General features: G+C 40.2%; 1 protein-coding gene across 1 annotated transcript in view; it reads right to left on the reverse strand.

Moving 5' to 3' along the window:
• The window catches only part of LOC131952960 (uncharacterized), an 18,703-nt gene continuing 3,226 nt past the window's right edge, over positions 1 to 15,477 (reverse strand). Inside the window, exons 2-6 of the mRNA XM_059315902.1 lie at positions 10,893 to 11,649; positions 4,258 to 4,593; positions 1,661 to 3,868; positions 1,082 to 1,111; positions 1 to 936 (exon numbers count right to left, since the gene is read on the reverse strand). Coding sequence (XP_059171885.1) covers positions 899 to 936; positions 1,082 to 1,111; positions 1,661 to 3,868; positions 4,258 to 4,593; positions 10,893 to 11,649 — 3,369 coding nt within the window. The 3' untranslated portion in view covers positions 1 to 898. The remainder of the gene's footprint in view (positions 937 to 1,081; positions 1,112 to 1,660; positions 3,869 to 4,257; positions 4,594 to 10,892; positions 11,650 to 15,477) is intronic.

The following is a 15,477-nucleotide window of genomic DNA, read 5'->3' on the forward strand; positions in this document are numbered from 1 at the left end:
GCCTCAAGTGTTGTCGGTATCTTTAGAAATCATGTCCTCAATTTTATGGTCCTTGGGGCGTAATTAAATTAAGCTAATTACGGTCACTAATTGCTAGTTTTTATGATTGCATCTGAAATTGTTAGGCGAAAGTAGAATGCATGCCAAATTTCAGGTCTCTAGAGCAATCAGAAGTGGGCTAATTTTCGATGTCAATTTTAACAACAAACATCCAAACAAACAAACGCGAAGCTGAGTTAAGAAAAACGTTTTAAGAATTGATAAACCACCCACTGTAAACAAGCAGCACTCCTCAAACATACAGCCACTGTCTAGTTGACACATTTAGACAGAAAAAAATAGTGCAACCAATTTTCAGACATTGATTTTAGAAACCAGCATTTAGTCAATGTTTAGTGAAGCAGCAAGCACACAAGACATTCACACCCCAGTAGGCAGCCTAACATCATCTCTAGGCACAAGACATTCACACATCTGCCCACACCCCAGTAGGCAGCCTAACATCATCTCTAGGCACAAGACATTCACACATCTGCCCACACCCCAGTAGGCAGCCTAACATCATCTCTAGGCACAAGACATTCACACATCTGCCCACACCCCAGTAGGCAGCCTAAGATCATCTCTAGCTACGAAAGCCCTTGAAAGTGGGAATCAGACCTGGCAATGTTATGATCAATGACAGGTCAGCTTGTGATGTCATCACCAGTTGCTCCTCACCACAATGTTTCTCATTCTATGCAAATACTAATGCAGCAATCTCAACATTTTTTAATGACATCAAATCTCTGAAATAGTACATCAATTTGTATTTGAAGGCTAGACCAGAAATGCTGGAGCGCTTAAGTCAGCACATGTCTTTGATAAAAGCACTGAGAAAATGAACTTGGACATCAAGTTATTTCTCTACTTCTTCCAATGTCATATATGGAGAATCTAGGAAAAGGAGAAAAAAAAACTGCTCATCTAGGCCCTGCATTCAGAGCTAATCAATTAATTGACTGACACCAAAACATTATGTCACTATACATTTAGTTTCTTCTTACCATTAACTATAAAATGTTAACTAACTACAACTTACCTTTTTTCCTAACATCAACCGCAGACCACCCTAAAAGAAAGAAAACTCATTAAATCAGGGTATTTTTTTTTTCAATATAAGAGGCATACTGGCAGTGTCATGTCATCTGCATGACGTTACCCATGTATTGTGATACCATGAGGCAGAGGTGTAGCTACCCTTCCCGGCGCACGGGGACAAACTTTTTGATTTGCACCCCCCCAAGATTTTGATTTGCATGCCCCTCAGCCTTTCAATTTATTTTTCCAACCCATTTTGGCGCCCCCTAAGGTTGGTGGCGCCCGGGGACATGTCCCCCCCCCCCCCCGCTACGCTACTGCCATGAGGTACCCATGTATTGTGTGATACCATGAGGTACCCATGTATTGTGTGATACCATGAGGTACCCATGTATTGTGTGATACCATGAGGTACCCATGTATTGTGTGATACCATGAGGTACCCATGTATTGTGTGATACCATGAGGTACCCATGTATTGTGTGATACCATGAGGTACCCATTTATTGTGTGCTACCCTCTGAAAAAAAATGCTACCCATATATTTCAAACATAGAATGTATTGAGTGAGATGACTTACTTTTGTGTAGAAATTGACAGATTTCACTTGCCTTCCCATCATGAGTGGTGCTGGGGGGAAGAAATGCTAATTTCCCACAACCCTTACTTGCAACTATTTTCAGTCCATAAACAACAGTCAAGGAGTGTGGGGTGCTGGCCTGCTCCACCACTTGGGTACCTGCTAGTGTCAAACCAGACCCCTGGGGGAGGGGGGGTGGTGGGTGGTTAGGTGAGAAGACCACTGCCACAGAATTGGTTACACTAGTGACACCAGTCCGCAATGATTGCTGGACATGGCCTAAGGAGTTACAATTGATGGATGACGGTGGATTAGACACCCTTGTGATGGATGATAGTGGATTAGATATCCTAGTGGATGCTTCAGTTGCTTTCACAGACATCTCAATGGAACTCCCTTCAACAGAGTCCATTCTAGCTGAACAAAATTGTTTACTATCCAAGGAATTATTTTGAAGAAAATCTTGAGTAGAAAGGCCAGTGGGAATAATGAGACCATTTGTGTGTCCTGCTAACTGTGTACAAACTGAGTCAGCACAAGTCAAAAGCTTGGAAGCCACCTGAGAAATCTGTGGGGGACACTCACTTTTTGGCTCAATGCTCAAATCATAGCCAAAGGTTATTCCAAGGTTTGGAGGGGAAGTGCCAAACCTTTTATCCAAGAAAATAACAGACTTAAGTTTTTTGTCAGAGGTGGTCAGTTTCTGTCCCATCACTTCTTGACCAGAGGTGGTCAGTTTCTGACCCATCACTTCTTGACCAGAGGTGGTCAGTTTCTGACCCAGCACTTCTTGACCAGAGGTGGTCAGTTTCTGACCCATCACTTCTTGACCAGAGGTGGTCAGTTTCTGACCCATCACTTCTTGACCAGAGGTGGTCAGTTTCTGACCCATCACTTCTTGACCAGAGGTGGCCAGTTTCTGACCCATCACTTCTTGACCAGAGGTGGTCAGTTTCTGACCCATCACTTCTTGACCAGAGGTGGTCAGTTTCTGACCCGCAGAAGAAAGACAAGCACTGAGAAAAATATCCGCTTCCGCTGGCAAATTACTTGTGTTATTGCAGTGAGAGGTGTGCCGGCCTGAAGTTAAGCCATCCCCAGCAGTGGCAGACAAGTTGCAGTTGCTGACTGGAGGCAGCTCTAGTGTAGTATTGCTCCCAGCTTCCTGCCTGGGGTTTGACAATTCAGTATCTCGCAAGAAAATTTCTTGACTTCCACTTTTCTGGCGATTCCGATGTATGATGCTGTTTTTTTCAACTTGTGTCTGTTCTTCAGGACTAGAGCCTATAGAATGCCTGCGCTCACGAGGACTACCTTTCCATACAGTGGCTTTTCTTTCAGGGGTACTTGCCAGGTTTGTCTGACAGGTAACTTGGGCGCCCGGTGTGGTGGTGACGCTGCTGGTGACGCTGCTGTTGTGTGAACCACTGGCCACGCCAGACTCTGAGCTAGGACTATCATACTTGCGTGGTGCTGACACCATGGTGGCGTAAGAAATAGGATACACAGGTGAGCTCTGTGTTCTGTGAGTGACTGGCAGAGATTTGACAGACTCTCTATCACTGTCATACAAGGTTTTATTATCTGCTAAGTCAGTTGAAATGTCCCCACATGAGTTGCGTCGAGCTTCTAGCCGAGGACCCGACAAAACTGGAAAAGAAGATGGGCTCAGGTCTCTATTGGACTGGCCGGTGATATGTAAAGTGTTGGTGGCTGTGTTGGACACTGTACTGCTTGTTGGCGGTGACATACTTGGTCGTGGGTGTGTATGGTTGCGAGGCCCAGCGTTTGCTCTGTAGGAGGGAAAATGATTGCTACAGTTCAATCCTTTTAAACCAAGGCGCCGAGTTTTTTTCTTTCTCACTTCTGTAAATGATTCCTCTCTTTTAAGTTCCAGACCAATATCTAGGTGAACTTTTTCACCTGAATTGGACATATTGGATATGTGTTTTTCTTGGCTGTGTTCAGGACATGCATGGAGCCGTGTATTTAGGCCCAGCTTTCCACAACCATCACCAAGTCCAAAATTTGTTTGAACTTGGTGAGTCTCACTGCTGTCAGTTGCCTGCACCATGTCCTCATGCTTAGCTTTCAACTGGTCTTTACAAGTAACCTCCATTGAGTCAGCTACAAGTCCATCTAGTGGTCTGAATACAACATTACCCAGTGTCAAGTTCCTTGAAATTAGAGCTGACTCCTCAAGCACATCTGGAGATAAAGAGAAAGTTTGAGACTCACCCCTAGCATACAGTCCTCATTCCTAATTTCACACCCCAAGCATACAGTGCTCATTCCTAATTTCACACCCCTAGCATACAGTGCTCATTCCTAATTTCACACCCCAAGCATACAGTGCTCATTCCTAATTTCACACCACAAGCATACAGTGCTCATTCCTAATTTCACACCACAAGCATACAGTGCTAATTCTTAATTTCACATTCCAATCTTAGTGCTAATTCCTTCTCCCTTAACACACCACCAGTCAAACACCTTCTCCCCTAACACACCACCAGTCAAACACCTTCTCCCCTAACACACCACCAGTCAAACACCTTCTCCCTTAACACACCACCAGTCAAACAAGAATGTACTACCTGCAGGCCTTCTCTCCTTAAAATGACCATTCATTAGTTTTTTCTTCTCTCCTTTCTTTTTTGTAGCTTTGATTGTTTCTTTGCTTGACTTAGCACAGTCATCCCCAGTTATATATAACAAGAGTTCTTCCAGGGGTTTATTGCCTTTATAATCTTGATATTCATCTGCTTTTGGCCAGGCTGCTTTTTCTTTCCGATGTTTACGTCTTTCAGTGGCAGAGGCTCCATGTTGACTGGTTGTCAGGACAGGTTTGCTGGAGCTCAACAGACGCAGCTGGTGGTAGTTGGACAAGTCCTTGCTCTGGGGGTTGCCATTGACATCCAGTGTTTCATCATCTGAGGAGACATCAGAGATCACAACTAGCATTAGATTTGAGCTGATAAAAACATTAACAATACTATAGCTACTACACAATTTATCATCTATTTTTATTTTGCAAGGATGTCACTATAAGTTATAGTAATTTGTTGACACATTTTCTAGAGGTCCTAAGGTATATCAAAATTAAGAAGCTACTTCTAAAGTAAAAGTTCTAAGTGTTAAGTAGGTTACTCTATAATGTATCAAAAGGAATGTTAAAACTGCATCCATCCTTGCATGGCAGAAAAGCCATAACAAATTTAGACAAATTTTGTGAATTTCAGCAGAACAAAAGCAGAAAGCACATTTTAATACAACGTACTGTAATTTTATTTTTAACTACAAAATAAAAAACAACAAGCCCACCTCTTCCAGCCATCGGAATGTGCCCCCCCCCCCCCCCATTGTGGATGAATAGGGCAAAGTAGAAGTTATTCTCTAATTAAGACTGATACAATATATCCTCTAATTAAGACCAGATCTCATAGGCCTACAATTGACAATATATTCCCTTACTAAGACTAGTACACTATACTCTCTACTTGAAGCAGCACAATACCTAGGCTACATATTCTATCATATAGTTATTTAAAAACGAGTAAATAACTGATAAAGCATAACCTAACAAGCTGTTACAATCAAATAGCACAACACAGACCCACGCATGTGTTTGTGTTGGAACGTGGAGGTGTGCCTTGGTTGCCTTTTGGACCCTCAAATGTTAACTAGAAATGGTCAAGCAACAAGGTACATGGGGAGCAGGTTGGATGGATGGGGCGCATACAACACGGCCAAATGTCTGATGTCACGGCTCGTCGTGTCATATTGTTATATACTACGATACAGCACAATTTCTGCCAAGAGCTGGAGCGAATCAGTGCTTAGACCTAGAGTCTATATTCCTAATGGCGTATCATAGTCAAACCGATCGTTTGCCGCAGGTGTTTCTGTGTCACGAACCGGCGTTAGCCAATGACGTGCAATGGAACTACATAACAACTATAGATGTAAGGGGGGGGGGGGGGGCAGCTCAGTCTAATACATGACCCAATATAGCCTACTAATGAATTAAACTGCCGAATTTTACCATCAACTGATCGACTGCCACAACACCAAACAAAAGCGGCTAGTTATGACACAAGCCTAGGGTACCAGTAGGGCCGGGTTTAACTGTGTTAAATAGCTGGAGGCGAGTAGACCAACACTAGCCTAGTCATTGGTTCGGTACGCTAGTGTCCTTGAACTGCGTAGCACACAGACTACAAGGTCGGACGGCCATTGGCTAAGTTTTTGTACAAGTAGGCCCTATCAGCTACCACGATAAACCACCCAGTAGAGGGGTGGAAGGTTTCTTTTAAAAGCATTACTAATGAGGGGTGGGGAGTTTGTGCTTAACGGGTAGGATAATTTTACAATAATGGACGATGACAAAGGGGGCGGGGAGTGGGCAGATGTAGCTGTGTTGTTAAAGATCGGGTTATGGGTGTTGTTAATAAAGGGAGTGGAGAGTTTATTGGTGTTAATGAAGGGGGTGGAAAGGTTAGAGGTGTTAATGAAGGCGTTTGAAGCAGCTTACAATGGCATATAGAAGAGACTTTCACCTCTTACAGGTTGACTTCCTATCTTAGTCAGTACAAGAAACCAAGGCCGCCCGACTAGAGGCGGAAGGTTTCACCAAACGTGTAATAAACAAAGTGCTGATCTAGACATATGTAGAGCAACAACAGATCTAGACGTGTTTAGAGCAACAACTGATCTAGACGTGTGTAGAGCAACAACTGATCTAGACGTGTGTAGAGCAACAACTGATCTAGATCTAGACGTGTGTAGAGCAACAACTGATCTAGACGTGTTTAGAGCAACAACAGATCTAGACGTGTGTAGAGCAACAACTGATCTAGATCTAGACGTGTGTAGAGCAACAACTGATCTAGACGTGTGTAGAGCAACAACTGATCTAGATCTAGACGTGTGTAGAGCAACAACTGATCTAGATCTAGACGTGTGTTGAGCAACAACTGATCTAGATCTAGACGTGTGTAGAGCAACAACTGATCTAGACGTGTGTAGAGCAACAACTGATCTAGACGTGTGTAGAGCAACAACTGATCTAGACATGTGTAGAGCAACAACTGATCTAGATCTAGACGTGTGTAGAGCAACAACTGATCTAGACGTGTGTAGAGCAACAACTGATCTAGACGTGTGTAGAGCAACAACAGATCCCGGCGATGTATGACCTACATTTGCGAATATGCCACGTAGGCGGCGTTGGGCAGCTTGTCACCCATGTTATGATAGTTGCAGATAGTTGTACAACATCAAGCGTGTCCAGGCCAGCCTGCTCGACCAAGACTTCCCCTAATGTCTAGATGTAAACCCTATTTCTACTTTCCACAACCTCCACATTTCTGAAACCCTAAATAAATCTACCATTATCCTTAAAGACCCCACCCCACACTTTCTGACAATTTTTAGTGTGAGGACAGTGCTTACATTACAATGGTTGTATAGTGTGAGGACAGTGCTTACATTACAATGGTTGTATAGTGTGAGGACAGTGCTTACATTACAATGGTTGTATAGTGTGAGGACAGTGCTTACATTACAATGGTTGTATAGTGTGAGGACAGTGCTTACATTACAATGGTTGTATAGTGTGAGGACAGTGCTTACATTACAATGGTTGTATAGTGTGAGGACAGTGCTTACAATGGTTGTATAGTGTGAGGACAGTGCTTACATTACAATGGTTGTAAAGTGTGAGGACAGTGCTTACATTACAATGGTTGTATAGTGTGAGGACAGTGCTTACATTGGTTGTATAGTGTGAGGACAGTACTTACATTACAATGGTTGTATAGTGTGAGGACAGTGCTTACATTACATTGGTTGTATAGCGTGAGGACAGTGCTTACAATGGTTGTATAGTGTGAGGACAGTGCTTACATTGGTTGTATAGTGTGAGGACAGTGCTTACATTGGTTGTATAGTGTGAGGACAGTGCTTACATTACAATGGTTGTATAGTGTGAGGACAGTGCTTACATTGGTTGTAAAGTGTGAGGACAGTGCTTACAATGGTTGTATAGTGTGAGGACAGTGCTTACATTGGTTGTATAGTGTGAGGAGAGTGCTTACATTGGTTGTATAGTGTGAGGACAGTGCTTACATTGGTTGTATAGTGTGAGGACAGTGCTTACATTACATTGGTTGTATAGTGTGAGGACAGTGCTTACATTGGTTGTATAGTGTGAGGACAGTGCTTACATTGGTTGTAAAGTGTGAGGACAGTGCTTACATTGGTTGTATAGCATGAGGACAGTGCTTACATTGGTTGTATAGTGTGAGGACAGTGCTTACATTGGTTGTAAAGTGTGAGGACAGTGCTTACATTGGTTGTATAGTGTGAGGACAGTACTTACATTGGTTGTATAGTGTGAGGACAGTGCTTACATTGGTTGTATAGTGTGAGGAGAGTGCTTACATTGGTTGTATAGTGTGAGGAGAGTGCTTACATTACATTGGTTGTAAAGTGTGAGGACAGTGCTTACATTGGTTGTATAGCATGAGGACAGTGCTTACATTGGTTGTATAGTGTGAGGACAGTGCTTACATTGGTTGTAAAGTGTGAGGAGAGTGCTTACATTGGTTGTATAGTGTGAGGACAGTACTTACATTGGTTGTATAGTGTGAGGACAGTGCTTACATTACATTGGTTGTATAGTGTGAGGACAGTGCTTACATTGGTTGTATAGTGTGAGGACAGTGCTTACATTGGTTGTATAGTGTGAGGACAGTGCTTACATTGGTTGTATAGTGTGAGGACAGTGCTTACATTACAATGGTTGTATAGTGTGAGGACAGTGCTTACATTGGTTGTATAGTGTGAGGACAGTGCTTACATTGGTTGTTAAGTGTGAGGACAGTGCTTACATTACATTGGTTGTATAGTGTGAGGACAGTACATACATTACAATGGTTGTATAGTGTGAAGACAGTGCTTACATTACAATGGTTGTATAGTGTGAGGACAGTGCTTACATTGGTTGTAAAGTGTGAGGACAGTGCTTACATTGGTTGTATAGCATGAGGACAGTGCTTACATTGGTTGTATAGTGTGAGGACAGTGCTTACATTACAATGGTTGTATAGTGTGAGGACAGTGCTTACATTGGTTGTATAGTGTGAGGACAGTGCTTACATTGGTTGTATAGTGTGAAGACAGTGCTTACATTACATTGGTTGTATAGTGTGAGGACAGTGCTTACATTACAATGGTTGTATAGTGTGAGGAGAGTGCTTACATTGGTTGTATAGTGTGAGGACAGTGCTTACATTGGTTGTATAGTGTGAGGACAGTGCTTACATTGGTTGTATAGTGTGAGGAGAGTGCTTACATTGGTTGTATAGTGTGAGGACAGTGCTTACATTGGTTGTATAGTGTGAGGACAGTGCTTACATTACATTGGTTGTTTAGTGTGAGGACAGTGCTTACATTACAATGGTTGTATAGTGTGAGGACAGTGCTTACATTACATTGGTTGTTTAGTGTGAGGACAGTGCTTACATTACAATGGTTGTATAGTGTGAGGACAGTGCTTACATTGGTTGTATAGTGTGAGGACAGTGCTTACATTACAATGGTTGTATAGTGTGAGGACAGTGCTTACATTGGTTGTATAGTGTGAGGACAGTGCTTACATTGGTTGTATAGTGTGAGGACAGTGCTTACATTACAATGGTTGTATAGTGTGAGGACAGTGCTTACATTGGTTGTATAGTGTGAGGACAGTGCTTACATTGGTTGTATAGTGTGAGGACAGTGCTTACATTGGTTGTATAGTGTGAGGACAGTGCTTACATTACATTGGTTGTATAGTGTGAGGACAGTGCTTACAATGGTTGTATAGTGTGAGGACAGTGCTTACATTGGTTGTATAGTGTGAGGACAGTGCTTACATTACAATGGTTGTATAGTGTGAGGACAGTGCTTACAATGGTTGTATAGTGTGAGGACAGTGCTTACATTGGTTGTATAGTGTGAGGACAGTGCTTACATTACAATGGTTGTATAGTGTGAGGACAGTGCTTACATTGGTTGTATAGTGTGAGGACAGTGCTTACATTGGTTGTATAGTGTGAGGACAGTGCTTACATTGGTTGTATAGTGTGAGGACAGTGCCTACATTGGTTGTATATCATGAGGACAGTGCTTACATTGGTTGTATAGTGTGAGGAGAGTGCTTACATTGGTTGTATAGTGAGAGGACAGTGCTTACATTGGTTGTAAAGTGTGAGGACAGTGCTTACATTGGTTGTAAAGTGTGAGGACAGTGCTTACATTACATTGGTTGTTTAGTGTGAGGACAGTGCTTACATTACAATGGTTGTATAGTGTGAAGACATTGGTTGTATGAGGTACATACCTATATAATGTATAATGACTGAGTTTAATATCTATATGTCTTATGACTGAAGTACATAGCTTTATAATGTCTAATGAATGAGGTACATAGCTTTATAATGTCTAATGAATAAGGTACATAGCTTTATAATGTCTAAGGACTGAGGTACATAGCTTTATAATGTCTAATGAATGAGGTACATAGCTTTATAATGTCTAATGACTGAGGTACATAGATTTATAATGTCTAATGACTGAGGTACATAGCTTTATAATGTCTAATGACTGAGGTACATAGCTTTATGATGTCTAATGACTGAGGTACATATCTTTATGATGTCTAATGACTGAGGTACATACCTTTATGATGTCTAATGACTGAGGTACATACCTTTATGATGTCTAATGACTGAGGTACATACCTTTATGATGTCTAATGACTGAGGTACATACCTTTATAATGTCTAATGACTGAGGTACATACCTTTATAATGTCTAATGACTGAGGTACATAGCTTTATAATGTCTAATGACTGATGTACATAGCTTTATAATGTCAAATGACTGAGGTACATAGCTTTATAATGTCAAATGACTGAGGTACATAGCTTAATAATGTCTAATGACTGAGGTACATAGCTTTATAATGTCTAATGACTGAGGTACATAGCTTTATAATGTCTAATGACTGAGGTACATAGCTTTATAATGTCTAATGACTGAGGTACATACCTGCCTATATAATGTCTAATGACTGAGGTACATACCTACATATAATGTCTAATGACTGAGGTACATACCTGCCTATATAATGTCTAATGACTGAGGTACATACCTACATATAATGTCTAATGACTGAGGTACATACCTTTATGTTTAGCTCTTGACTTGTCATCCTTGATGGCAAGACTTGGGAGCCGCTCCTGTTGTTGACTGACCAGACCAAAGTTGATGGTTTCTTCCACTGGATGGGGCTGAGCTGTGCTGGGGATGTCTGAGTCATCAGATTCATCACTTGACTGCTTGTTGGGCTCTGGCATATAATCCCAGAACTGATGTTTGCTAGCTTTACTAATGGACAACTCTGTGTAAGTCTGCATCTCTGTCCCCTCATCCAGATTGTATTCATCATTAGTCACAGAAGCTTCACTGCGAGGAGATTCTATACAAGAGCCTCCGCTACTGGAATCTAGCTTGACCTCTTCATCATATCTGGGATTTTTTGTCTCTGTAATCCGTATCTTGCTCTGGCTTCTAGATGGCATGTAATCAAAACAAGCATGCTCATAGTCGCTGCCATCATCCTCAACACTTTCAGAAAATTGACAAGAGGCTAAACCAGAGTCTTCATCCTTAAATGATGGAACCACTTTAGAATGCGAGTTGCCATGAATTAAGGGTTCTGTTTCATCCCCATTGTCTATTCCCACATATACACCGCCCAGTTTTTTCTTGACATTGTGCTGATTGACATTTGTAGGAGGCATCAAGCTCCTCCCACTGTGCTGACTCATGCTGGCACGTCCTGGAGCCAGACTGAAATTGCGAGCGTTACTGACTAGTTGGCTGAACTCATCTTCTGGTAGCTCAGATATCTTTCTTGCTTGCTCTTTTATTTGGTCCAGCTGCATAAAAAGTTGGCAATTAATTGGGTACATATACACTGAACATAAAAAAATTAATTGGGTACATATACACTGAACATAAAAAAATTAATTTGGTACATATACACTGAACATAAAAAAATTAATTTGGTACATATACACTGAACATAGAAAAAAAAACACCTCTCACACTAGTGAACATGTTTTTTACAGATATAATTCAAATCCACTCCAGCCAATGGACATCTTTATCTACTTGTACAACAAGAGCAGAGCATACAAAGAGTCAAGATGCTGTCGTGGCATCTATTTTTAACACTTTGATGCTGCTGTGTTTTTTGTCGTCCCCCCCCCCCCCCCCCCCCATGCTTACAAGTTGTGTTTTGAACTAATCAGCATATTTAAGTTCAATTTAGCATTGGTTGGTTTATATTAGAAGAGATAACTTTGGTTTGTAAATTCAATGGTAACTTGTGACCTACTAGACCTAGAGTTTCTATAACAACGGCACATGGGCTGCTGAAGACGTCAGTAGTGGGCCATAATGACAAAGCAATTATTTTGACATTAAAGCAAACCCTATTCTTTAATACAAACGATTACAACGGCACAAACTCAACCTAAAATAATAAAAAATACTTCTTATTACTTTATCACTGTAGCATATATTCAATAGAAACGTCACTCCTACAAGATAGGGTAAACAGATAAAATAGCACAAATTTCTCAAGATATATACAGGAATTTCAAAACAGAATTCTGCAAATGTTCAGATTTTTTCCAGACATAAATAGTAAAATTAAATACAGCTACTAATGCTGAAACAAAATTACAAATATTTTAAGGCCTACTCAATTGTAATTATATATATTTTGGGGGGGCGGGGGTTAGCGCGGGGGTTGGCGCCTGCGAATGTTGAAGCTCTAACGCTGAATATTGTAGTACCCTTTACCTGCTATGCAGGATGCCTGATTAACAGATACCTATTGCTAAGATAGCCGCTCTGGAACTCTGGGCACCAAACCATTTATTGAAAAAAATCGTAACCCCGTGCACCACCCACAAGAAATTTTAATTTTTTTCCCTGCAGAAACCTCCCCTGGAGTGTTCTTATCAACTCCCCAAAATTTCATGCCGATCAGAAGAACAGTGTCAAAGCGCAATCAAATTTATTTTCATATACTGTAAATAGAGAAGAATCAAATTGAGCCCTGCTGGGGTGTCACCCTTGTGAATTTGAAATTTTTCTCTCGCAGAAACCTCCACCGGAGTATTTTCAAGAACTTCTTAAAGTGTCATGGAGATCTGATGAAAGTAATGCATAAAGACTGACTCACACACATTGCTTTATATATATATATATATATATATATATATATACACACACACTGGAACAGGGCATTACCCCCCACCCAGTGGGACACCCCCCCCTCCGGATTAGTGTTATGGTCAGGGCCATGGCTAGGGCTTGATTTAGGGGGTTATGACAGGAGAAAATGTCCAGGGGTAATTCACACATTTATACACACACACATATACTAGTTCCTATTGGACGCCTATAAATTAAGTGGACGGGGAACCAGTACTTGGCTGCAGCTATTAGGCTGAACAGGCCATCAAAATAAAATGCTGAAACATGCTCGTAGACTGACTATCACAGTCAAGCCAGAGCTTGTGAGAAACCTGGGGTCTGGCTAAGCAGACCGCTGGTGTGAGGTTGGGTAAAGTGATGGTTGCTAGTTTATGACTGGAACGCTCATTGACTGGCCAGTACTGACTGAATAAGGCCTATATATATATAAATATGTAGGCCTATATATATTGTATTTAGTAGCCCACGTATGAGGGCATACACAAATAATTATGGCAGTGTTTTTATCATTGAACAGAGTAAAGTCATTTTGATCACAGACACAAATCTCTGAGAGCTTAGGGCCTAGTTTTAAATTAATCTTATGCTCATTGTGGTGAACAATCAGTTATAGTACTGTGTAGTGTAGGGCTAGAATCTTCACTGTGGTTATAGTACTGTGTAGTGTAGGACTAGAATCTTCACTGTGGTTATAGTACTGTGTAGTGTAGGACTAGAATCTTCACTGTGGTTATAGTACTGTGTAGTGTAGGGCTAGAATCTTCACTGTGGTTATAGTACTGTGTAGTGTAGGACTAGAATCTTCACTGTGGTTATAGTACTGTGTAGTGTAGGACTAGAATCTTCACTGTGGTTATAGTACTGTGTAGTGTAGGGCTAGAATCTTCACTGTGGTTATAGTACTGTGTAGTGTAGGGCTAGAATCTTCACTGTGGTTATAGTACTGTGTAGTGTAGGACTAGAATCTAGAGTAAATAATATTTCACACAACTACTAATGCCTAATACTTTGTATGCGTTTAATGTATCTAGTGGCTAGACTACTAACTAGAGTCTAAAAATGAAATGTAGCCTACTAATTAATAAATAACTATTGATTCAATACTTGAGTATAAAAATGTCTGATAACAGACTTCCAAAAATAGATGAGTTAAGTCATTAATAGAATTGTAATCTCTGGTTTGGCCAGCAATTAGGGTTAGGGCTATGGTATTGATACGACTAGGGAAAGGTTAGCATTGCCATTAGCATGTCACATTTGTATTTAGTTATCTACCAGTAATCTAACACTTCTTTTTAATTTTCATGAGATGTTTGACACTGGTATAATCACTAATTATTATGTAATAATATGTAGTAAAATATAGAACAAGTACAGTTGAATCTATTAAAAACAGGCCTATATATAACAATCTATAATAATTAGTTAGGTTAACTAGCTTATTAAGTTATATGAAGTTAAGTCATTACTATCAACTTAACAAGATTTCAGAATGTTATACTATAAGCATAATATAGTTAAATATAGTATAGACCTAGAGGGCCAAAACGATAGGCTAATTAGACCTATTAAATATTAATTATATGGACATAGTGGAGCTATATACTAGATTTTCTCACTAAATCTAAAATTTACTCAATTTTCAATTTAAACATTGACCACCGAATGATAGACATCCATATTACACCGAATGATAGACATCCATATTTTATCCATTCATTAGGCACTAATTTTGAAGTTTTTAGTTTGTTTTGAACTAAAATATAACTTAATTTAATATTTATTGTCACTCAGTGCCATGCACGACACCTCTCCATGACAACAAATATTATATCACTCTTACGAGTTCCTCACTAGTGATCACCAAATAGTGGTCACATGGTTTAAAAAAACAATTAGGTTGTCATTCAGATGTTGTGTCTTAAAAAAAAAGTGCTTGCAATATTTGATTTATTTTTTGCATAGACTGATAAACCTACTAGTTCTACAAGCTCCAATTCATTTATCTATTCTCTGGGCTGATTTTATAAAAGTTCTATTAATTTTAATGACACTGAGTTTTAAATTTAGCCTTCATTCTCCAAAGCAAATTTTAAAATGCTTTTCTGGCATATTTAGCCTTGCCACCTAGGCCTATAGCTTGTATTTTGTAATGTAAAAATCCGCCATTTTGCTTGTGGTAAACATTTTTAAAAGTAATTCTAAGAAGGTCACTAGAACTAAGACGAAAAATCATCGCAAGTCATGCATCCGGTCTGTACGCCATATTGTTATTAGCAACCCCCCACGCCTCCAGGCTAGCGAGCAATACTAACTATATACTAATCACTATAGCATATGGTCATATAGAATAGCAATAGTAACTATAGTATATAATAGATAAGTACTATTAAGTACATTCTATAGTAATTTATAATGCTATAACTAAGCCTATATAATTATATAGCTAGTAGGCCTAGATTCTATACAGTAATAAT

Source organism: Physella acuta, unplaced genomic scaffold (assembly GCF_028476545.2).
Source record: "Physella acuta isolate Inbredline_101_S28 unplaced genomic scaffold, ASM2847654v3 ptg000897l, whole genome shotgun sequence".
Lineage (NCBI taxonomy): Eukaryota > Metazoa > Mollusca > Gastropoda > Physidae > Physella > Physella acuta.